Source organism: Oratosquilla oratoria, chromosome 12, assembly GCF_046742065.1.
Source record: "Oratosquilla oratoria isolate Oo_2021 chromosome 12, ASM4674206v1, whole genome shotgun sequence".
NCBI lineage: Eukaryota > Metazoa > Arthropoda > Malacostraca > Stomatopoda > Squillidae > Oratosquilla > Oratosquilla oratoria.
In genome coordinates, this window is record NC_134788.1 from 13,389,661 (window position 1) to 13,415,832 (window position 26,172).

Below are 26,172 nucleotides of genomic sequence, written 5' to 3' on the forward strand. Positions count from 1 at the left end.
ATCCAGGAGGTGCTAAAATAGGAGGGAGGGTGGAGGGGTGTGGAGTGTATTCAGGATGGAATGGGTGGGAATGATTTTGTGCCTTTACCTTTTTGGCTACCTCTCTTGTAAGGGGGAAAAAGCCTAGGTATATGTATGTATGTATCATTTGTATACTACTTTGACCTCAATGTAAGATAAGAGGGTATTTTTTCTAGATTTGATGTATTGTAATGTTCATATCTTTTAAAGGATAAACAGGAGAGAACACACACACACACACGTAGCATGTGTGTATTGTACAGACCTAACCTAACCACATCTTCAACTAAATCATACGCATTTGGGTCATCTAGAATTATAGACGCAATTTCTCTAGCATTTTGGTGCTGTGTGCTTCTTTCAACACCTGCTCACGTCAGAATTCTCATCTGTTGTCCCACTAAAGTGAATGACTAAGCACAGCTGATTAACAGAAGCCAAGTCATCACTGAATACTCTCTGGTACTGATCATTATGACGTCATTACATGAGGTTGTAATGTATTCAGATTAAAACAATGTTTAGACTAATGGCGATACACGCCTTTTGCTCTTGTTTTGTTGATATTTTCGCGCGCACTTGAAGCACCATGATGTATATAGACAGTATATAATATATGGTGTTATAGGAAGCATGTCTTTAGTTTACCCTTACTAAGGACAGATATTTACAAAGAAACTGATTGGCACGCACGGAAAAACTAAGACATAACAGAGGTCATCGACTCCTATGCCATCATTGACATGTGACTTGATTGCCTCTCACAACATCGTCTTGAAGATCACGTATATCGCACCTGCTGAGGTGTTACTCAAGAGTGACTGATATGCTGAATGAAGGAGGGAGGGAGGGTTGGATGGATTGCATGTTCTTAGAACAACGCTAGGCCCATTTGCTACTTTATAAACTGTAGCCTATTACAGGAGAACATTAAGATCATCTGTATGATTGGATAAAATGTTTCCTGTAGAAACGATGGAGGATTAGATGTCATTGTGAAAGACAGTAACTAGCAGAGTCCAACAGTGGTCCTCACTGGGACCTACCTTGTTCTTGAGCTATAAAAATATGATGGAAGGTACGGCAAACTACATTAACATTTTTTTCAGATACTTATAACTAATAGGAGAATATGAGGAGAATAAAAGGCGAGGGAAATTACAAATTATTATGAAAAAGATCTAGCCAATTTATCTGCATGGAACTATGTGCTGAATAAAGAGAGAATTAAATAAAAATTCAAGCTTTAGAATAGGTTGAAACTGAAAAAGACCATCAATGAATTACTCTGTGAGAAATGAGACAACTAGAAAAGCATAATATGATCCACTGAGGGCGATGGTCAACACGCAACACACGCATCTATAATGAACTTCTTTCCCTGCAACTCTCAGATGATCTGTTGATATGCCATCTTCCCTTAGATTTTTCTTTCTTATTTCACACTACTTATATAAATCTACCTTTTCCTTTGTAACTTCTGGTACACTACTAATGGCAACAGATGAATTTACTCAACTATGCCATCTTCCCTTTGTTTTTTTCTCATTTCATACAATTTAGACATAAAGCTACCTTTTCTTTCGTAATTTCTGGTACACTACTAATGTCAACTGAAGAATTTACTCAGCCATAATTTTGAAAAGTAACAATCTTGATAGAAAAAAAAAACTCTTAATCATTCTGTCTCTCCACTTACTAATCTCTCCATTTCTATATTCCAAAGAAGTTGTTTGCTGCCTCTGAAGCTAGTCTGTACTTGGCCCCTTTAGTACTTTCACTTCTCTGAATAGCTTCCTCCACATGATCCATATTTCTCTTTCTTTTCTCTGATCTATCTTTTGTTGATAGTTTTGTTCAGTTCTCCATTTAGCCCCTCTTGCATAGTAAAAATATCCATAATCCATTTTACTATTTTTTTTTCTATTTCCATACAGATGTAATTAGTCTGATAGTGCTAAAAGACTTTCACACAGTTTGAGTTTTCAGGCACTAAGATATTATTTCTTTTCACAATCTTAAAAAATTGTCTTTTATTGAATAGATACTAAAATAATTTTGCAAATTTGAACAGTGCTATATTGCTGTACTACAGTTTGGTAATGCTGAACACACCAAAGAAAACCTTATGATTATTTTTGTGTACTGTGAAAAAGTATACATAAAAATTGAATATGAAATAGTACTAATGATTAGTAAGATATAAAGTAATATGTGGAAACATAATGCAGTTATACTGTAATAAACATTTTAATGAAAAGGAGATACAATTGATAAGGTATTAGTTAAACCATAAACAAGAAAAGTATACTCACTGAAGTCACAGTTTACCATCAGTACATTTGGATTTCACAGAAGTTGAAAATAATTTAATATTTTTATATATTTTTTCATTACATAAAACACATTACAGTCATGATACAAGTAATTTACTTACAGTATTTTGTAACTTTAAAAAATACCATGTTGATTTAATGCAGCCACATAGTACTAAACAAACCAAAGGAGAAACTTTAATTGCCATATGAATAAACAATTTCTATACAAGCTGTCAGGAGTTAATTGTATTCTTTATATCTTTACAATAGCCTAATTTATATTTTTTCTTTATATACTGTCAGTTGTATAACAAATACTATTTGATTTTGTTTTATAAATACTATATCATAGGAATACAGCCTGTTAGTTCTAAACAAATACAAACAGTACTCAGATCATGAAGCTGGTGGTGCCCTGAGTGATGTTGTGACATGAGCGTGTGGCATTTACGGTTCTGGCACAGAATTTTGTTTCTCCCATTTACTAGTGTTCCCTCACATACTGTATTACTAGAAGTCAGTTTACACAACACTTCTCTCATCTGCTCCCTCAAGTAATAATCACACTGCACCAAATCTAAGGTCAATCCTCCCGTCCACAGTTATAAAAAGTGAATTAATGAAACTATGAATAGCACATTTTAAAAACACTTATGACACAGGATGCCAACATGAATGGCCAAAGAAAACTATATACATATATGAACTCATCTTGACTAACTACACATTATGTTTGACAGTTATTTCATATTGATCACTTGGATAGAAGTGCTGGTAAGCCACTGACCACAATACTAACAATTATCTTCAGGATACTCTTACATGAGAATGATGAAGAGAAAAAGTCACACTGAGAAGGCTTCCCTACCAAGTATGGTTTTAATGCAGGAGTCTTGTCACCTGTGAAAGCTCCCTATCTTACACTGACAAGAAAATGTCTTTCAAGTATGGGTCATAACATGGTTCCTGAGATGAATCTTTCATGAGAAAGCAGTACAGTAGTATAATAAAGTCACCCTAGTAAGGCTTCTCTCCTGTATGAATAATCACATGGATTTGGAGAGAATGGTATTCTGAAAAATCTGCATCAATTACCACATTGAAAAGGTTTCTTTCCAGTGTTGATCATCACATGCCTTTTAAAACTACTCTTATGTGAAAAAACTGCACTGCAGTTACCACACTGAAAAGGCTTCTCTCCTGCATGGTTCATCACATAAACTTTAAGATAACAGTTTTGTATGAAAGCTGCATCACACTGACAACACTTGAAAGGCTTCTCTACTGTGTGAGTCATCATGTGAGCTTAAAGATTTCTGTTTTGTTCGAGAGCTGCATTACATAGGCCACACTGGAGAGGCTTCTCTCCTGTGTGGGTCATCACACAACTTTTCAGAGCACAATTTTTTGAGAAGGCTGCATCACATATGCCACATTGAAAAGGGTTCTTCCCTGTGTGAGTCACCATATGTTTTTTGAGAGTACCATTTTGTGAGAAACCTACATCACACAAGCCACACTGGAAAGTCTTCTCTCTTTGTGGGTCATCACATGGCTTTTGAGATTACTCTTTTGTAAGAAAGCTGCATCACATAGTTCACACTAGAATGGCTTCTCTCCTGTGTGGATTGTCACATGTCTTTTGAGAGCATTCTTTCGAGGGAAAGCTGCATCACATAGGTCACACTGGAAAGGCTTCTCTCCTGTGTGGGTCACCACATGGCTTTTGAGATTACTCTTTTGTGAGAAAGCTGCATCACATAGGCCGCACTGGAAAGGCTTCTCTCCAGTGTGGGTCATCACATGCCTTTTGAGACCTCTCTTATTTCTGAAACCTGCATCACACAGGCCACACTGGAAAGGCTTCTCTCCTGTGTGGGTCGTCATATGGCTTTTGAGAGCTCTCTTTCGAGAGAAAGCTGCATCACATAGGTCACACTGGAGAGGCTTCTCTCCTGTGTGGGTCGTCATATGGCTTTTGAGATCACTCTTTCGAGAGAAAGCTGCATCACATGGGTCACAGTGGAAAGGCTTCTCTCCTGTGTGGGTCGTCATATGGCTTTTGAGAGCACTCTTTTGTATGAAAGCTGCATCACACAGTTCACACTGGAAAGGCTTCTCTCCTGTGTGAGTCGTCATATGGCTTTTGAGATCACTCTTTCGAGAGAAAGCTGCATCACATAGGTCACACTGGAAAGGCTTCTCTCCTGTGTGGGTCATCACATGGCTTTTGAGAGTATAATTGTGTGAGAAAGCTGCATCACATACGCCGCACTGGAAAGGCTTCTCTCCAGTGTGGGTCATCACATGCCTATTGAGAACACCCTTTCGTGAGAAAGCTGCATCACACAGGTCACACTGGAAAGGCTTCTCTCCTGTGTGGGTCATCACATGGCTTTTGAGAGTATAATTGTGTGAGAAAGCTGCATCACATAGGCTGCATTGGAAAGGCTTCTCTCCAGTGTGGGTCATCACATGCCTTTTGAGATCTCCCTTATCTCTGAAAGCTGCATCACACAGGTCACACTGGAAAGGCTTCTCTCCTGTGTGGGTCATCACATGCTTTTTTAGAGTACTCTTGTGTGAGAAAGCTGCATCACATAGGTCACACTGGAAAGGCTTCTCTCCTGTGTGGGTCATCACATGGCTTTTGAGAGTATTCTTGTGTGAGAAAGCTGCATCACACAGGTCACACTGGAAAGGCTTTTCTCCTGTGTGGGTCATCACATGGCTTTTGAAAGTATTCTTGTGTGAGAAAGCTCCATCACATAGGCCGCACTGGAAAGGCTTCTCTCCAGTGTGGGTCATCACATGTCTTTTGAGATCTCTCTTACCTCTGAAAGCTGCATCACACAGGTCACACTGGAAATGCTTCTCTCCTGTGTGGGTCATCACATGGCTTTTGAGATTACCCTTTTGTGAGAAAGCTCTATTACATAGTTCACACTGGAAAGGCTTCTCTCTTGTGTGAGTCATCTCATACCTTTTGAGTTTTCCCTTTTGTGAGAAAGCTGCATCACATGGGTCACACTGGAAAGGATTTTCTATTGTGTCAGTCATCACGTGCACTCAGAACCTGCTCTTTTGTGAGAAACCTGCAATACAAAAATCACACTGTAAAACCTTTTTCCTGGATTGGTTCTTCAAGTGTATTTGAGATTACACTTTGGTGAGAAACTTGCATCACAAATGTCATGCTGAAAAGGTTTTTCATCTGTCTTGGACATCATACCTAATGTAATATTAGTCTTGCGTTGAAGTCTTTATATTACTTATGGCATAACCTATCTACTCAGAGCTTCATGGGTATTCATGTCCTCCAGGAAAGACTGTAAGATCAGATTAAATGAAAGACCTCTAGATCAGATGCGATAATATTTTCAAAACATGGGATCCGGCAAATTCACCATCAACAATTTGCCAAAAACAATTCCCCGGCAAAAATTCATCGACAACAATTCACCGACACGCTCAATTCATCAATATACACAATACTGTACATCGAAAAATAAAAATATTCTAATTTGAAATATATAGCTGAGTCATATTTTCATCCTTGATTTAGCATATTTTTATCTTTGATAATGAAATAATTACTTTCATAGCCTTTATTTAGGATACAGCATTACAAAAACAAGGTAGAGTTTCTTTTTGTAGCATTTATCAAGAATAGCTAAAAAAAATTAATGACAGAACTATTGAAAATGACAAATTAGTATAAACTAACTTAAAACTATAAAGTGGTTTACTTAAAATCAGAAAGCTTGGTTATAGGCTATTACCCACAAATAATCAACGACGTTGCTATATGAAGGATATCTTTCTACAATGTTTTTTTTTCATTCAGAAGAGTCATGATATTTCTTTCTTTGTGGTTGAGATGAAGTACCAGCCAAGTATTGATCAACTTTGACTTCATTATATCTTTGTTCTTTTTTCAGGCAGTCAAAAAACTTCCAAATATCAGGGTGGTGTCCAGCAACCTGTGTCTCAAATGTCCTATGCTATCCTTCAAGTGAACTATTTGTTTTTGGTTAAGTATGTAAAACAGTTGTATATGATGATATGATGCATGAGGTGGAATGGGTGGGGGGTATGGGGGGTGAGGTAGTACAGGTTAACATTCAAAAATCCGGCAACCATAAATCCGGGACAGATTTCAGGAGCGCATTTTCATATTTCTCGCGTTGGTGCGCCACTGTTTTCTGGAGCTGCTGCTTACGCCAGAATCAGCTGTTGGTTCATGCTTCCAAGATGTAACTAATCCTGATGCCAAGGAGCTTTCATCAAGGTTAAAGGAAGATGTTTTAACAGAATGGATGGATGTTGATGATAATGTGCCTACGGTTCATCAATACACTGATTCAGAAATTGTAGATATGGTTAAAAATCCGGAGGGAAATGCCTGTAAAGGTGGTGACAAAGATGAAAGCAGTGATGAAAACGAGGAAGATGTGAGGGAAAGAATCTCTATTGACAGGTTAATTGCGTTGACAACTGAGGCTAGAGCAAAGAAGTTTTATAAGTGAACAAGAAATCATGAATGTTTACTTGCTCCAAGATAAACTTATTAAAGAAAGACCGAAGTTTATGAAGCAACAGACACTGCATGAGATATTCAAGAATATAGCTAGGAAGCAGGAAGCATCATCAGCAGTGTCCACACTAGATAATCCACTGCCATCAACTTCAAGTCAACCAGATGTGCTGTCACCACAATCAACAGTTCCTCCATTAATTGAAGCTGTTCCTGTTGCCGATGATGTCACTGTCAGTAATGATGAAGATGATCCTGACAGCCCATCTGCTATTTAGCTTCTTTTCTCAAGAAGTACAGGGTGCAGTACAGAGTATTTTATTTAGTTTGATTAAAATTCTTAGGATTAGTTTTATTTAGTTGAATTAAAATTAAATTAAAATTATGTGTAAAGCCCGTCTGCTATTTAGCTTCTTTCCTAAGAAGTATACAGTAGTACAGAGTATTTCATTTAGTTTAATTAAAATTCTTCGGAGGATCAGTTTTATATGTTTTATTAAAATTGAATTAAAATTCTGTATGACTATCTTTACTGTATTTTATCTAGTTCGTGAATAATAAAATTTCATTTGCTTTTCACTTTGTGTTTATTTTTTCCATTAAAGGACTGTTCAGGTGGTAATTTTCTTTAAATATATACGGGGTACATCATACAAAATTATAAACTTCAAAAATCCGGCAGTCCTCAGGTCCCGAGGTTGCCAGATTTTTTAATGTCAGCCTGTATGTGTGAACAAAATTTGATGCAGCCCAAAGGGATTTCTCCCCGTCTTCTCCTTTTATGCATGGGGGGACGGAGAGGGGGGATTTGTCAATTTAATGAAGCGGCCTTGCTGTGGATGTGCTTTGCGACACTACCTCTGACCAAGGGCAGTGGACAAGGTGCAGGGATGACCTGTCATCCAGGAGGTGCTAAGATAAGAGGGAGGGTGGAGGGGAGTGGAGTGTATTTAGGGATGGAATAGGTGGGAATGATTTTATGCCTTTTTCTTTTTGGCTACCTCCCTTGTAAGGGAAAAAAAAAATGGTATATTATGTATGTATGTAAAACAGTTTTCAGAAACATCACCAATTATAATGAAAACATAGAAAATAAGAACCACTGATGTAGGGTCAATATATTGTCGTCAGGTTGTCCGGGACTGACTGAACCATCTGCAACTGTCTGTACTGTCCGTAGGAGGTTCTGTTCACGTCTACATCCTCTGAAGATTTGGTTCTGGTCCAGTTGCTTTAATTTTCTGTCATCAACATCAACAAGAGGACAGGAGACTTAAATGGACCAGAACCAAATCTTCATATGCAATCAAGGAATGGAGACCCAGAGGATGTAGGCATGAGTGGAACCTCCCATGGACAGTTCAGACAGTCATGGACGGTTCATTCAGTTCCGGATAACCTGACAACAATAGACCCTACATCAGTGGTTCTCATTTTCTATGTTTCCAGTATAACTGGTGATATTATCATTGTTGATATTTATTTATATTTTTATTTATCTAGTTGTTTTTATTTTCTATGTCATCATTATTTCTATCATTACAATTGGTGTCAATATTTTTTCTTGTTAATTCCTATATACATTTTTATCATTATTTTCATTTTCATGGACATTTATATCATTGAGATTGCCAGCATGACTATTTATTGCTGGTATTATTATCATCCATGTTTTTACCATTATTGTGTTTTTAATAAAGGACATTTGAGACACAGATTACTGGACACCACCCTAATATTTGGAAGTTTTTCGACTGCCTGAAAAAAAAAAAAAAAACTATACTGAAGTCAAAGTCGATCAATACTTGGCTGGTACTTCATCTCAACCACAAAGAAAGAAATATTGTGACCCTTCTGAACAGATAAAAAAATATTGTAGAAAGATATCCTTCATATAGCAACATCGTTGATTATTTGCAGGCAATACCCCATAACCTAGCTTTCTGATTTTAAGTAAACCAATTTATAGTTTTAAGTTTAGTTTATACTTATTTGCCATTTTCAATAGTTCTGTCATTTAATAATTTGAACTATTCTTAATAAATACTATGAAATGAAACTCTATCCTAAATAAAGGCTATGAAGATAATTATTTCATTATCAAAGATAAGAATATGCTCAATCAAGGATGAAAATATGACTTAGTTATATATTTCAAATTAGGATATTTTCATTTTCTGATGAATTGTGTATATTGATGAATTGAGCGTGTCGATGAATTGCTGTCAACGAATTGTTGATGGTGAAGTGTTGTCAGGGAATTCACTTAGACCCTCAACACATGACTAGGATTCAAATTCTGTTGTAATGAAAAAAATTCCTTCTATATAATCCTATCTACAATGGCTCATAAGAACTTAGTTTTCTGAATTCCCTAATTATTTCTCATATATACGAGTATGGGATACCAAGGTAATCAATGATTCTCTGTCAATTTCAATTACATACACTCAAAGGAAATACCAAATGTGTCTACTTATGTTTAATAACATGCTTACAAGCCTATAATGTCTGCTACCAATCAACTTAAACACTCAAATGAAGGTTTTAAATAGAAAGCTCCTTTTAATCATGACAAGTATAAAAAAGACTGGAAGGATGACTTATTCTACAGGTTTATAGAGAGAGATTTTGGGCAGAGTTCAGAGACTGAGTAACATCCCCTCAGGGCTTCACCTCCTAATGGAGGTGGTGAGGGGGTCAACAATTTTGAAAATGGTCAGCTATACTCTCCACCTTACAAGTTCCCATTATTGGTGCCTCAAGAAAGAAAAGCATCCCACATACAAAATCCTGAAAAACTGCTCATGGTATCAATTCAACAAGAAATTTTACAGTAATGCAACATTTCCTCCTCTTTTGTCATGGTTTGAGGTTGTGTTGTAAAATTCTGGAAGATCAGTTAAAGCACAAGCACATAAGTTGGAATGAAGCTCTCATTCATTCATTAGGTAGATACTTTCTAAATTATTCTGTAATACATACATACATACATATACCAAGGCTTTTTCCCCCTTACAAGGGAGGTAGCTAAAAAGGAAAAGGCATGAAATCATTCCCACCCATTCCATCCCCAAAATACACTCCACTCCCCTCCACCCTCCCTCTGATCTTAGCACCTCCTGGATGACGGGTCATCCCTGCACCCTGTCCACTGCCCTGGGTCAGAGGTAGTGTCGCAAAGCACAGCACATCCACAGCAAGGCCGCTTCATCAAATTGGCGACCACCCCCTTCTTCATCCCCCCATGCAGAAAAGAAGGGGAGAAATCTCTTCGGGCTGCATCAAATTTTGCTCACACATACTACCTCACCCCCCATCCCCCCACCCATTCCACCTCATGCATCACAGCATCATCCATATACAACCATTCTCCATTCACCCGTCTTCTGTCCTCTCCCGTCCTTCCTCAACAGACATTCCCCTCTTCCCCAAAGCCCCCTTCACCCCATCCATCCATCCATCCAATTCTGCTATTTCCTTAAAGATTTCTTATGTGCCCATTGAGTCTTTCTATGATTGCCTCATTATCTTTCTCACCATGGTCTCATGAATGATGAAGAAGGAAATTGGGACAGAGTAATGGGGTTATGGATCCTCCACTCTAAATTTTTCTTCTGATAAATGTCAAGGCATAGAAAGGTCTGGGACAAGGACTCCAATCAAATTAATAGTAACTGGGTCATTAACTATGTGTGGACGTGGTACAGAGTGTAACAGTGGAGATTGATTGTATGTTTGTGAAAAGGTGAATGGATTTGTACTAAGTTGAAAGGAAAGAGTGGTTCTCATTTTGGGAGTGGGGTGGGTAGGGCATCAGGAGTGATAAGGAAGTGAGGGAGAGGAGTAGCACTGCTGATAAGTCATAAGATAAACTAAAAAGAAGAATTAAACACCTATTCAAGTCCACCTTATAATCTGTACAACTGGCTTTCGTGTTAATCATCAGGTACTAATATTTTCTTATACATGTATGTATATATATATATATATATATATATATATATATATGTGTGTGTGTATTTACCTAGTTGTATTTACCTAGTTGTATTTTACGGGAAGGGGAGCTATGCTCGTGGGGTCCCGTCTTCATTTCTCATTTTATCTAAACAATTTTTAAATTCATGTATTGTTTTTGCACACACCACTTTCTCATCTAACTTGTTCCAACTGTCTATTACTCTGTGAGGAAAGCTGTTCTTTTTCAAATCTCTTCTATAGCTGTCTTTTTTTATTTTCTTTCCGTGTCCTCTTGTATTTCTGTCATCCCATTTTATCAGATTCTCTCTATCAGTAATTTCTATGCCTTTCATGATTCTGTAAATAGCTATCAAATCTCCTCTCTCTCTTCTTTGCTCTAGTGTCTGTAGTTCAATTTTTTGTAGTCTCTCTTCATATGATAGTTTTGAGAGTGTTGGTGCCAGTTTTGTAATTGCTCTTTGTATTCTTTCAAGTTTTTTTATACATTTTTTTGTACTTGGTGACCATATCGTTGCTGCATATTCCAATCTTGGTCTTATCAGGGTGATTAGGATTTTCCTCACCATTTCTTCATCCATGTATGTAAATGCCACTTTGCTTGTTCTTATTAAATTAAATTAAATTAAATTATAAGTTTCTCCAAAAATCTTATTTATATGTTTCTCAGGTGACATATTATTCATAACAATGACTCCCAGGTCCTTCTCATTTTCTACTTTTTTTATTCCTTCTTCTCCCAAATTATATGATCCTGTTATTCTGTTTTTGCTTTTTCCAAATTCCATTATACTACACTTTTTTGTATTGAACTCCATCTCCCACTTCCTACTCCATTCCTGTACTTTATTTAGATCTCTCTGTAGTGATTCACAATCTTCTTCAGTTTTCACTCTTTTCAGTAGTTTTGCATCGTCTGCAAAGAAGCTCATATAGCTTTCAATTCCTTCATCCATATCATTAATATATATAGCAAACATTATTGGGGCCAGGACTGTTCCCTGCGGGACACCGCTTATTACTTCATTCCATTTTGAGTGCTGGTTTCTTATCACTACTCTCATTTTTCTTCCTTGCAAAAAGTCTTCCATCCAATTTAGTAATTTACCTTATATTCCTCCTTCAGATTCTAGTTTCTTAAGCAACTTCTTATGTGGTACTTTGTCAAAAGCTTTTTTTAGGTCTAGAAATGCACAATCAGCCCATCCATCTCTTTCTTGTATTATATCTATTAGCCTTGAATAGAAACATATTAAATTGGTGACGCATGATCGTCCTTGTCTGAATCCAAATTGCCTTGGATTTAGTACGTTGTTTTTTTCCAAGTATTTTACCCATCTATTTTTGATAATTCTTTCACAAATTTTTGCTATTGTACTTGTTAGAGAGACTGGTCTATAGTTGGTAGGTTCTTCTTTATTTCCTCCTTTATATATAGGTACTATATTTGCTTTTTTCCAATCTTCTGGAACTTTTCCTTCTTTCAAGGAACTGCTTATTATGCTATGTATTTTGTCTGCCAGTTCATTCCTGCATTCTTTCAGAATCCAGTTTGCTATTTCATCTGGTCCATGCGATTTTCTGACATCAAGATACATTCTTTGATACTTCTATTTCTTCTATAGGGGGGACTTTCTCTTTCCAATCAATCTCTTCAGGTTGTATGTTCTCCCTTGTAAACACTGATTTAAAATGTTTGTTCATAATTTCCGCCATTTCCATTTCCTCAGTGTATTCAACTCCCCCTTGTCTTAATTTCTCCAAGTCCTGTTTGTTTTTCAGTTTATTGTTTACAAATCTGTAGAATAGTTTTGGTTGATCTTTACATTTTTCTATGACGTCTTTTTCATATTTTCTCTTTTCCTCTCTGCACGTTTGTACATATTCATTTCTATAACCGGTATATATTTTCCATTTTTCAGGTCTTCTGTCTTTTTTCCATCTGGTCCAGGCTTTGTCTCTTTTGTCTTTTAACTCCCTACAACTTTTGTTGTACCAGCATTTTACATATTCTTTTTCTTGTTTTTGTCTTGGGACATACTTTTCCACTCCTTTTTTGTAAATTTTTGTCAAAATATTCCATTTCTTTTCCACTGATGTTTCTTCTTTGTATATTTCTTCCCAGTTTTCTTGTTGAAAGAATTCTCTTATTTTATCAAAGTTTGTTTTTTCATACATCATTCTTCCTTTTCTATATTGTTCATTTCTTTTGATATATTTTTCTTCATTAAGTTCCAGTTCAATCAATATGTGGTCACTTTTACCTATTGGTGTTTTATATTCAATCTTGTCCACTATTCTAGGTTCAGATGTAATTAATAAGTCTAGTCTCGATGGTTCTTCTTCATTTCTATACCTAGTGTTCTCCTGTATCCATTGTGTCATTGTGTGGTCAATAATCATCTCAAGTAGAGCGTTTCCCCATGAGTCGTCTCCACCCTTTACTGTCATTTCTTCCCAGCAGATTTCTTTGCAATTAAAGTCGCCCATCATAACTATTCTTCCTCCATCTTCCATTATTTTATTTAATGTTATCTTTGTGTCCTCTAACATACTTTTATGTTCACTCTCCTCCCATGAGGCTGTTTTTGGAGGCACATAATTTATCACAAATTTTCTGCTCTTCTTATCTCTGTCTTCCACTTCTATCATAATCATCTCTACTGTATTCTTTCCATATATGACACCTTTCATGTTTATATCCTTCTTAGTCAGGAACATAACTCCACCCCCTTGCTTTTTCTCTCTGTTTCTAATCCAATAATTGTATGCATCATGTCCTACACTGTTGGGTGGTAGTGGGCCTTTTAATTTTGTTTCTACAATTCCCATTATGTCTGGTTCTTTTTCCTTCAAATAATCATTCAGCTCATTCAATCCTGTTATTAATCCATCTATATTTGTGTAAGACACTCTTAGTTTTCTGCCACTTCCATTGTGTTCTCTGTTTCCCTTATGTTTTTCTTTTGCATGTCGAACTTCCTTAGTTTCATGTTCACTACTCTCCAATAGAATCTCTCCTTCTCTGACTCCGTTCTGTTCCCGTTTTTTCTTCCTCTCTTTCCTCTTTATTCATTTCCCTTTTTATCCATATCTTTTTATATTGTTCACTTGTTGCTAGTTTCCCTGTTTTGGATAAGATATTCTCTGCCGTTGTTTGTGACTTGAATTTAATCTTAATTGGTCTGGTCTTGTCTGTGCTATACTTTCCGAGTCTAAATTTCTCTTCGATTTGTTTCATAATTTCTGGTTCATCTTCCTGAACTGATTCTAGTAATTGGCTTACTTTTTCATTTTCCTCTTTGATTCTTGTGGTTCTATCTGTGTTGTGTTTCTCTTCCATTCCTAATATAATTATACATTTCTTCTTGTCTGCTAAATCTCTTACTATATTCTCCTTTTGTCTCATCACTTTAATAACTGAGTCTTCAGTATGTTCTTTCAATTGCTGTTTGACTATGTCAGTGAATGAAACCTTATTTCCTTCTTGGGTTGTTTTCCAATTCTTAGTTTCTTTAGCTATTGTCTCTCTGTTTTCTTTACTATTCTTCTTCAATTCCTCATTCTCCACCTTTACTTCTCTTAACTGTCTTTTTAGGTCTTCTATTTCATCAAAGGATTACAAAGGCAAAGCATGCCGACAGGAGACCTTTTGATCCATATCTAGGTCGGATGAAAAAAAAAAAAAAAAAAAAAAAAAAAAAAAAATCATATTAATAATAAATTAAAACTATAACAATGTAAATAACGATTAAAATACATAAATAAATGCATTGGTATAGTTGAATAACAAACAAACAGGTAAATAGTAAATGATAATAAATTGACATATAACTAATAATAAATGAAAATCAGACAGACAAATTGTAACAAAACAAAAACAAATAATATAACATAAATTATAATAATTACAGCATCTTACTTAGGTATTTATCTAAATGATTCTTAAAGCTTCGAACTGAACTACATTGCACTACCTGTGCAGGAAGCTTATTCCATTCATTAACTACACGGTTGGCAAAGTTGTTTCTACCTACTTCCAAATAGAATCTATTTCCGGACAGTTTGAGACCATTGTTTCTTGTCGGATTCTCATTCAATGTGAAAATTTGGTCACTTTTGATGTTGTCAATTCCCTTTAAAATCTTAAAGACCTGTATCAAGTCACCTCTGAGTCTACGCTTTTTTAGGGAAAACAGATTCATGTGCTTAAGTCGATTTTCGTATGATTTATTTTTGATATTTGGAATCAGTTTTGTGGCTCGCCGTTGTACTTTTTCCAGTCTGTCCAGTCAGTTAAGGTTTTATTCGCCTTTTCTAGTTATTCCAATCATTCAACTAATTATAAAATTGTGTTCATATGACCTAACCTACTCTAAATGTCCTCGATCACCTTATCAACCTTCTCCTCTAGTCTTGTCAGTCGGGGGGGGGGGGGGTTTGTGTCCCCCCCCACCCTCTTTAAATCCCTTGAAAATATTCTCATCACTTTCTACTGTATTGCTCTTATCTATACTTCTAATCTTTACATTTTTATTAGACATTTCGTCGTCGTCGGGAGGCCTTTTGTTTACCTTTCGCCTGTCTGCCTGGGCCAAGTCTACTCCTTCCTCATTTCCTTCCATTTCCCTCAGTAATCCCTCCCCCTTTCCTCTTTCCCTACTTTCCTACTACTCCACGAGCAATTTCCCCCCCACCCTGTAAAAACAATAGGCACTTCTCTTGCGTTGGGATCCACAAACTTCAATTTTCTTCAGAACGTCTTCTAAGCCGTCCATTCGTTGAAGTGTGTGTGTGTGTGTGTTTGTGTATTAATTATTAGTGGTAAATAGGATTATGATAGGAAGAGTTAAGGATGTACAGGTGCTAAGGGGAGAGAGTGGGGGAATATCAGATCATTTTTTGGTGTAAGGTAAGTTGAGAGTGGAGGATAGATGGAGAAAGAGGAAAGGGGCCAAAGGTAGAGAGGAGCTTAGAGTGAACTCTTTAAATGAAAAGGAAAAGGAGAAGGAGTACAAGAAGCTGAAGGAGGAGTGGAAGGGAGTGAAGGATAGAGTAGAGCTAGGTGTGGAGGAGGAATGGGGATGGTTCAAGGAGGGAGTCACAAAAGTGTGCAAGGATGGTGTGTGGAACAAGAAGGTAGGAGGAAATAGAAGGAAGGGTAGTGAATGGTGGGATGAGGAAACAAAGAAGGTTGTAGAAGAGAAGAAGCGAGCTTTCACAGTTTGGTAACAAAATAGGATGAGGGAGTCATATGAGAGGTACAAAAAAAAGAAAAGATAAGTAAAGCAAAAGGTAACGGAGGGAAAGAGGAGAGCAGATGTGAAATGGGGTAAGAGTATGACAGAAAATTTTGAAAGTAATAAAAAGATATTTTGGAAAGAAATTAAGAGAGGAAGAGGAGGCGAATCAAGTAGAGAAGAAAAGGTAAAAGGTGCAGATGGAGAGATGATAATGGAAGAGAAGGCAGTAAGGGGAAGATGGGCAGAATATTTTAGGGAGTTGCTAAATGTGAAGGAGGATAGGGAGGGAAAGATAGCTGCAGTGGGAAATGCTAAGAAAATGACTGTAATGAGTGAGGAAAATGGAGGAGAAATAAGGAAGGATGAAGTGAAGGCAGTTGTTAAGATGATGAAAGCAGGTAAGGCACCTGGTCTGGATGGATGCCATGCAGAATGTCTAAAAAAAGGAGGTACAGTGATGGTGGACTGGCTGGTGAGGTTATTTAATGTTTGCTGGAGAGAGGGTAGAGTGCTGGAGGACTGGAGGAGTGCCTGTGTAGCTCCACTTTACAAGGGAAAAGGGGACAAGTGTGAATGTAGTAGTTTCAGAGGGATTAGTTTGTTAAGTGTAGTTGGGAAGGCTTATGGGAGGATCTTGATTGAGAGGATTAGGAGAGGAATAGAGGGAGTAATTGGTGAGGAACAGTGTGGATTTAGGACGGGTAGAGGTTGTGTAGAATCTTTGTGGTAAGACAGATATGTGAGAAAACTATAGGAAAGGGGAAGAATGTTTTTTGGGCTTTTATGGATCTGGAAAAGGCCTATGATAGGGTAGACAGAAAGGCACTGTGGGAGGTTATGCAGATATATGGGATAGGAGGAAAGCTTCTAGCAGCTGTCAAGAGTTTTTATGAGAGTAGTAGAGCTTGTGTCAGGATTAGAAATGGAGAGAGTGAATGGTTCGAGGTAAAGGTGGGACTTCATCAAGGATGCGTTATGTCGCCCTGGCTGTTCAACTTATACATGGATGGGGTAGTGCGAGAGGTAAATGCAAGGGTAGTGGGCAAGGGATTGGAGATGGTTAAAGAAAATGGAGAAAAGTGGGAGGTGAGCCAGCTGTTCTTTGCGGACGACACTGCGCTTGTGGCAGGATCAGAGGCGGGATTGAAGAAGTTAGTGGCAGAGTTTGGGAGAGTGTGTGATAGAAGAAAGCTAAAGATAAATGTGGGTAAAAGTAAGGTGATGAGATGTACAAGGGGTGAAAGTGGCAGTAGACTGGAAGTGAGCATAAAGGGAGAGTGACTGGAGGAAGTGGATAGTTTTAGATACTTGGGTGCAAATGTGGCAGGAAAAGGTGGAGTGAAGGTGGAGGTAGAATGTAGATTGAGAGAAGCAAGTAAATGCCTTGGTGGATTGAAGAGTGTAATGAGGAATAGACATTTGGGAATGGATGCTAAGAGGAGACTATATGAAGGAGTGAATGTGCCAACAGCACTGTATGGGGCAGAAACATGGAACATAAGAGAGGAAGATAGAAGGAGTTTGAATGTGTTTGAGATGAGGTGGCCGAGAAGTATGATGGGGGTTCCTAGGCTAGATAGAGTGAGAAATGAGGTGAGGAGGAGAACAGGGGTGGAGAGGGAGTTGGGAGATAGGGTTGATGAAAGAGTATTAGGATGGTTTGGACACATGGAAAGAATAAGTGAAGAAAGACTAGTAAAAGAGGTATGGAAGGCAGATGTGGAGGGAGTGAACATGAGGGGACGTCCTAGGATGAGGTGGATGGATGGGGTGAAGGGGGCTTTGGGGAAGAGGGGAATGTCTGTTGAGGAAGGACGGGAGAGGACAGAAGACAGGGGTGAATGGAGGATGGTTGTATATGGATGATGTTGTGATGCATGAGGTGGAATGGGCGGGGGGGATGGGGGAAGAGGTAGTATGTGTGAGCAAAATTTGACGCAGCCCGAAGGGATTTCTCCCCGTCTTCTCCTTTTATGCATGGGGGGGGACGTAGAGGGGGGTTCGCCGATTTAATGAAGCGGCCTTGCTGTGGATGTGCTGTGTCTTGCGACACTGCTTCTGACCCAGGGAAGTGGACAAGGTGCAGGGATGACCCGTCATCCAGGAGGTGCTAAGATCAGAGGGAAGGTGGAGAGGTTGTGGAGTGTATTCAGGGATGGAATGGGTGGGAATGATTTTATGCCTTTTCCTTTTTGGCTTCCTCCCTTGTAAGGGGGAAAAAGCCTTGGTATATGTAAATGTATGTACGTACTAATATTTTCTTATACATACATTTCTATGTGTGTGTGTATTTACCTAGTAGTATTGTTCAGGAAGGGAGCTATGCTCATGGTGACCCGTCTTTGTATCTTTCAGCATCAAGTTTTTTCTTAAAATCTTGAATAGTGTTTGCACACAATGTTTCTTTGCCTAATTTGTTCCAGGTATCTATGACTCTGTGTAGGAAGCTATCTTTTTTTTTCAGATCTCTTCTGTAATTATCTTTTTTGAGTTTCTTTTTGTGTCCTCTTGTTTTTCCATTGCCACATTTCAATAAATCATTCTTATCTAAGATTTCCATTCCTTTCATAATTCTATAGATATTCAGTAGGTCTCCTCTTTCCCTTCTTTGTTCCGGTCTCCTCTTTCCCTTCTTTGTTCCAGAATTGGTAATTCTAATTTGGACAGTCTTTGTTCATATGTCATTTTTGAAAGAGTTGGTGCCAGTTTTGATGTTGCTCTTTGTATTCTAATTTTTTTTATATTCTTTTTTATACTGGGTGTCCATAGTGTTGCTGCATACTTGAGTTTTGGTCTTATTAGTATAATTTTTTTATCATTTCCTCATCCAAAAAGACAAATGCCACTTTTATTGATTTCAATAAATTGTAGGTTTCTCCAACTATTCTATTAATATGTTTGTCCGGTATCATGTCTTTGCTGATCATCACTCCAAGGTCTTTTTCAGAGTTTACTTTTTTTACCTCTTCTTTACCAATTTTATAGTTTCTCGATATTCTGTTTTGACTTTTTCCATATTCCATTATACTACATTTCTTGATATTGAATTTCACTTCCCACTTTCGAGTCCATTTTCAGATCTTGTCAAAGTCTCGTTTTAACCACTTCCATACGGTGACGCCTATGTAGGCGTCATGAGGAGCAAGTGGGTATGCGATGATGCCGACGTCATCATCTTGATTATATTTATTGTAGTCATACCTACGTAACCTCCATTCTCTCTAAACTGGCTTCATCATATTTTCTATGGTTATCAAAATTCACGGGTGAAAGAGAACGAATGATTGAGCACTGACTTTATTTTTTATAATGCGATTATTATGATGCAACATCGCAAGTCAGGCAGCTAATGCTGCCAGACGTACGACGTGCCCCAGAGTGAAGAGGTTAATGGGTTGCAATCCTCCTCCGTTCTTACTTTCTTTAGTATTTTTGCATCGTCTGCAAAGAAATAACACGAGGATGACAGCATTTTGGAAGTGAGTATCAATGGAAAGAGGCTGGAGGATGTGCATAGCTTTATATACTTGGGGTCGCATGTGGCAGGGAAGGGAGGAGTGATGGTGGAGGTAGACTGTAGATTGAGAGAAACAAGTATTTGCTTTGGGAGATTAAAAGAATCTAATGAGAAATAAACATTTGGGAGATTGCACGAAGGGGTGATTGTGCCAACAGCACTGTATGGGGCAGAAACATTGAACATAAGAGAGAAGGAGTTTAAATATATTTGAGAAGAAATGTCTGAGACGTATAATAAGGGTTACAAGGTTGGACAGAGTGAGAAATAATGGGGTATGGAGGATAGCGGGGGTGGAAAAGGAGTTGGGAGATAAGGTTGAAAAATCATTGGGATATTTTGGACACATGGACTGAGTGAAGAAGGATTAGTAAAAGAGGTGTGGAAGGCATAGTTGGATGGAGTTAACATGAGGCAGCAACTGAGGGTCTTGAGCAGGAAGGGGATCTTTGTTGAGGAAAGAAGGGAGAAGGCAGATGGCAAAGGTGAGTGGAGAATGGCCGTGTATGGATGATACAGCAATGCATGGAAGAGAGTTGGGGGAGGTTAGGGAGTGGTTTTGTGTGAATGTTATTTTGACATTGCTCCCTGTCTTCAATGTTTCTGTATGAGAAGAGAGATGGGGGGATCAACGATTGAATAAAGGGGCCTTCCTGTGGATGTGTTGTGTCTTGCTGCGTTGCTTCTGACCCAAGGCAATAGGTGAGAAGCAGGGATGCCCCATCATACAGGAGAAGCCAACATAAGAGGGAGGAAAGGAAGGATGTTGAATGGAAGTGAAATAGATGGGAGTGGAATTATGACTTTTGACTTTAGCTACCTCCCTTATAAGGGAGGAAAAGCCCTTGGTATATGTATATATATTCTTATTATCTTCAAATGTGTTTTATGAAATACCACAATTTTTCATTTTCCAACTTTGAATATCATATTTCAATATGGTAATACTGAGCAATTCAAAGACCCAAAATTATGTTGTATGTATTGCAAAATGTATCTGTAAAATGTAAAATACAAAACAGTATGTATTCATAAGAACACAAGAAGAACACAAGAAATAAAGGAGACTGCAAAAGACCATAAGGCCTACACTAGGCAGCTCCGTATTCATCACCACCTGTCATCCCCATCCATAAAGCTGTCCAATCGTTTTTTAAAACAACCGACAGTTTCAGCGCTTACTACATGGTTACTAAGTTTATTCCATTCATCGACCACCCTATTAGTAAACCAATTCTTGCCTATTTCCTTCTTAAATCTAAATTTGTCCAGTTTGTACCCATTACTGCGAGTCCTGCCCTGTTGTTTTATTATGATGACCTTGTTTGCATCACCCTTGTTATAGCCTTTGATCCACTTGAACACTTCTATTAGATCACCCCGCACTCTGCGTCTTTCCAGAGAGTGTAAGTTTAGGTGCCTAAGCCTCTCTTCGTAAGGCAAATTTCCAAGTCCTTGTATCATTTTGGTCATTCTTCTCTGTACTGATTCTAGTGAATTTACGTCCATTCTGTAGGACGGAGACCAAAACTGTACCGCATAGTCAAGGATGGGTCTAACTATCGCTAGATAGAGTTTAATAATTACCTCTGCACTTCTATTCGTTACCGTCCTAGCAATGAAGCCTAATGCCCTGTTAGCTTTATTTCTGGCGCTAATACACTGCTTCCTGGTTTTAAGGTCCGGACTCACCAGAACTCCCAAGTCCCTCTCGCACTCAGATTTTTCTAAAAACGTGTTATCTAAGTTGTATCTATTTTCGATTTGTGTAGCCCTACGTTTAACACGCTACACTTAGAGATATTGAAGTTCATTTGCCATTTCACCGACCATGTTAACAGCTTATTAAGGTCATCCTGCAGAATCTGGGCGTCGTCTCCTGACCTAATTAGGCGTCCTATTTTAGTGTCGTCCGCAAACTTACTAACATCACTATTTAACCCTTCGTCTAGGTTGTTTATATACATAATGAACAACAAGGGACCCAAAACCGAGCCCTGGGGGACCCCGCTAGTAACATTGCCCCACCTAGATTTTATTCCATTTATGGTGACCCGTTGCTTTCTGTTACTAATCCAAGCTCTAATCCATTCTAACACTTTTCCTCCTATGCCATGGGCTTTGATTTTATTTAGTAGTCTCTGGTGTGGCACTTTGTCGAACGCTTTGCTAAAGTCAAGGTAAATAACATCGTAATTTTCATTGTTGTCTGACGCCTTATATACCTTAGTGTAAAAGGATAGAAGATTAGTCACACATGACTTACCCTTGGAGAAACCATGCTGTGAAACACGAATTAAATTATGCCCTTCGATGTGTTCTCTGAGTCTATTTACTATTATTGATTCAAGCATTTTTCCTATAACCGATGTCAAACTGATTGGCCTGTAGTTGCATATAGACGATCTATCTCCCTTCTTAAAAACAGGAACAACGTTTGCCTGCCTCCAAGCAGTAGGAACAGAACGAGTGTCTACCGATTTATTGAATATTTCAGTTAACTGGTCGCAGATTTCAAATTTACACTCTTTAAGCATTCTTGGAAAAATTTTGTCTGGACCCGGAGATTTTGTAGCTTTAAGTCTGTCAATCTGCTTGACTACTTCCTCTTTACTAATGCTGATATTAGTTAGACTACTTTCTTCATCCCCTCTGAAAATCGGATCGCAGTCAGGTACTTTATCTAACCTCTCTTCAGTAAATACCGATAGAAAATAATCGTTAAACTCCTTACTCATTTTTTCTTCCGATTCAATCATGACATTTTCATCGTTTTTAATTGGTCCTATTCTTTCTTTATTTTTTGTTCTATAGAGGTGAAAGAAACCCTTTGGGTTGGATTTTGCTTGACTGGCAACCTTGATTTCATAATTACGTTTCGCTGAACATGTATTCCTTTTAACCAGCTTTGCCATTTCGTTATATCTTGATCTAAGGTGTGATTCCCCATTTTTCATTTTTACGTAAAGTCCTCTTTTCATTCCGATCTCATGTTTCAATCTGTCCGTCATCCATTTGGGAGTATTACTATTTTTCCGTATTGACTTTAGGGGGATAAATGTATTTTGTGCATTAATAATTAGATCAGTTAGATTGTTATACATATCATTTAAATTACTGACCTGACTGCTGGGCCCTCGCCCCCAATTGACCTGACCTGAGGTATGCGTATTACCCTCCTTGACCCAGACCTGACTTAAGGTATGCTTCTTACCGTCCATGACCCACACCTGACTAGCCCCGCAACGAGAATCAAGAATGTCTGAAACGTCCGCCTGGCTTTTCGTATTCAATTTCAAATAGTTTTTATATTGTCAAAGTTTGCTTTCCTGAAGTCTAGTACTTGAACGTTATTCGTACTTTTTATTTTTTCCCAAATAACATTAAATCTTATTTCTTGATGATCGCTAAAGCCTAGACTATCTCCCACTATTACGCTGCTAATTTGGTGCTCATTATTTGTTAGAATTAAGTCCAGGGTATTTTGTCCCCTCGTAGGATCGGTAATCATTTGTTTTAGGAAATTATCCTGCACCACATCTAGGAATTTCTTCGCTTCATGATCTCCTATTAAAGTTTCCCAGTCAATGTTTCTATAGTTAAAATCTCCCATGATTACAACGTTTTTGTACTGGGATGCTCTGTGAATTTCATGAATCAGGGAATCAGTCTGCTCAATGCTGAGGTTAGGAGGTCTATACAAGACGCCAATAATAGCTTTCTTATTCTTGCCTATAATCTCTACCCAAATAGATTCCGTACAGTCCTCTTCCTTAATCGAATTGTTGATAATACAGTGAGTTAAGTGGTCTGGGATGGCCATTATATCCCCCAAAATTGTTAGGTTTGGTGAAGTTATATTAGTATTATATTTTGATTATGGTTTCAATTTCAGAACAGGTCAGTAATAACAAACCATTATTCAACTTCATTCAACCTGTATTCACTATTGTGTAATATAACTGAAGTAGATTACATTTGAATGTGATACTAATGATTGTATTGTATTTCAGTCAATATTCAGCATTTTTATTTTTGGGGACAATATCCAATGAAAGGGATACTACAGGGAGAGTAAAGGGGACATTGTACCAATATGTTTGTTTCCACTTTGACATCCAGCAATTCTATTTTTCAGGATAACATTGTATAGAGACAGCATTACAGAGATGGTAAAGCGGAGATTTTAGGTGGGAAGGCAACATAAGGACAGATAGAAGCTGAAAGCAATTTGCATTCTTGAATAGTCTCTGACCATGGGAGAATGCTGATTGTTCAAGGTTGTCTCTTTGTAGTTGGGTAAACTACCAACATGTGGTACTGAAGGGTACTGACAGGAGTAAATCATGTTGGCATGTGACCCATTTCCAGAGATTTTACTGTTTGAGGATGATGTACCTGGAGCCAAGACCTCTTCAACATATTGACATTAACATTCAATTGAAGCATAGGTTGGAGTGTCAAAGACTAAAAAATGGGAACACGACCAAAAGAAGATGGAAAGTTTTCCTCTGTCATGGCCACTTCTGCTAGCCCCATTGATTGGATGAAAGCCACACCCAATATTCTATGGTTAATGAAGCAGCATCCCTACTTATAGAGCATCAAATGCAAGGTGACATAAGTATTTACCTAGTTGTATTTTCCTAATTATATTGTACAGGAAGTGGAGCTATGCTCATAGTGACCCGTCTTTGTATTTCACACAATCTAATTTGTTCTTAAATTCTTGTATGGTGTTTGCACACTACTGATATGAGGAAAGAGTTACTCTGAACCATGACATTAAAAATGAGAGGGTAGGTGTGGCAGCCCCCAGCCCATCCCATCAAAAATATGCTTTGTAAAATTCATACTGATGTTACTATCAATTTGTGATATTTATGGAGTTCAACACATTCAGAATGATAGGAGCTATATAATGATATAGATAAGAATTGAATCTGTGAGACTGGCAAACAATGGTAAATGTCCAGTTGTGCACAACTATGAGATATAGCAATAGAAAATTACTTATTAATTCTGAAAATCATATCAACGTATTATGCAGTTTTCTTGACGGAAATGAAAAAAGCTAAAATAGATTTCATAAGTAACAAAATCATGCCGGATGAATGGTATGCCATGTTTGTTTTGATAGATGTCGACATTGAAGAAACGAAAGGATGATAAATTCATCTATTCTAACCTAACCTGTATTTAGTAAATCGGTACCTGTAATTTAAAGGTCATCCGGATGATTGTCGTTGTGACGGATGTTGGCGGCCTGTTGGCTGGCCTTTTTCTGATTGTAAAGTATAAAGGTTTCTCATAGCTTGACGGAATGCTTGGATTTCGACTCCATAGCATTCCTTCATGAATATATACCTCATGAGGTACTGGCGGAAATACTGAGGGGTAAACACTTGACAAACAAGATGGCATCCCGATCCTATGCTAGTGACTTCATTAGTATATTTGCTTGTAGCAAGGTATTTTTTTTTCATTTCCACCAAGAAAATCGCATAGTACTTTCACATATCATAATTTACAAAATTAATATTTAATTTTCTAATGCTATATTGTGTAGTTGTGCACAACTGGATTAAAACCCAAACTTTATATTCAAAATTATTAATAGAAATAGGCCAGTATGAAAAAATGTAGGCCTTGCAGTGTTTACGTCGTGGGATCACCCCCCAACCCCAAGAGTTGGGGGCCAAACAGCAGCAACCAGCCCTGGCCACCAGCTCTACGCAGGTGGCACCGATCCCCAAGAGGAGCTACAACTGCCTTGGGGAGTACCACAATCCTTTTCTTTGCAACTTGCACTGTTACATTTGTTCTGCACCAAGGGGTGATTCTCCGGTGATCACCCCTCTTCTACTTTTAGCCGAGAATGTAAAGAGCAATCCTGGGCCCACCACAAAATATACATGCCCAACATGCTCTAAACACATTACCTCAAGCAGACAGACAAAGGGCTCAGTTCAGTGCAATATGTGCAAAAACTGGGCCCACCTCACTTGTACAACTCTTGCTGACACAAACCAATACACAAACACTTGGACATGTTCTACCTGCCCTCCAGTAACCCCACTCCCACCTCCCTAGCCACAGCCAGTACCCTTACCCACTCCCAGTTTCCCTTCGCCCTTATCCCCAATCAGTACTCCCCTTCCTTTGTCCCCAATCTCTCCTTTCCCACTCTCTAACCCAGATCCTATACCTTCCCCATTAACATCCCAACCTCAACCCCAAACGGTAACATACAACATATACAGAACACACAACATCAACATATTACAACACAACATTGACAGTATTAACACAAAAAAACATGAACTCAAACACTTTCATAATCAACACAATATACACATTGCAATTATACAAGAAACAAAACTAAGACACTCACACAAAACACAATCATTTCATAATTACACCACCATCAGACAGGACCGGACCGACGGCAATGGTGGTGGACTCATCACCCTGATCCACCACTCCATCTGTTTAGTGGACACAAGCGCCACAACCAAAATTCTCCTCCCTACCACAGATAACACTACAGAAATCCAA

The 26,172-nt window shown here is 38.0% G+C and overlaps 1 protein-coding gene across 1 annotated transcript in view; it reads right to left on the reverse strand.

Annotated features, from left to right (window-relative positions):
- Window positions 1-2,263: 2,263 nt before the first annotated feature.
- The window catches only part of LOC143030984 (uncharacterized), a 29,223-nt gene continuing 5,314 nt past the window's right edge, over window positions 2,264-26,172 (reverse strand). The window contains exon 2 of the mRNA XM_076194293.1: window positions 2,264-5,434. Coding sequence (XP_076050408.1) covers window positions 3,942-5,399 — 1,458 coding nt within the window. The 5' untranslated portion in view covers window positions 5,400-5,434 and the 3' untranslated portion in view covers window positions 2,264-3,941. The remainder of the gene's footprint in view (window positions 5,435-26,172) is intronic.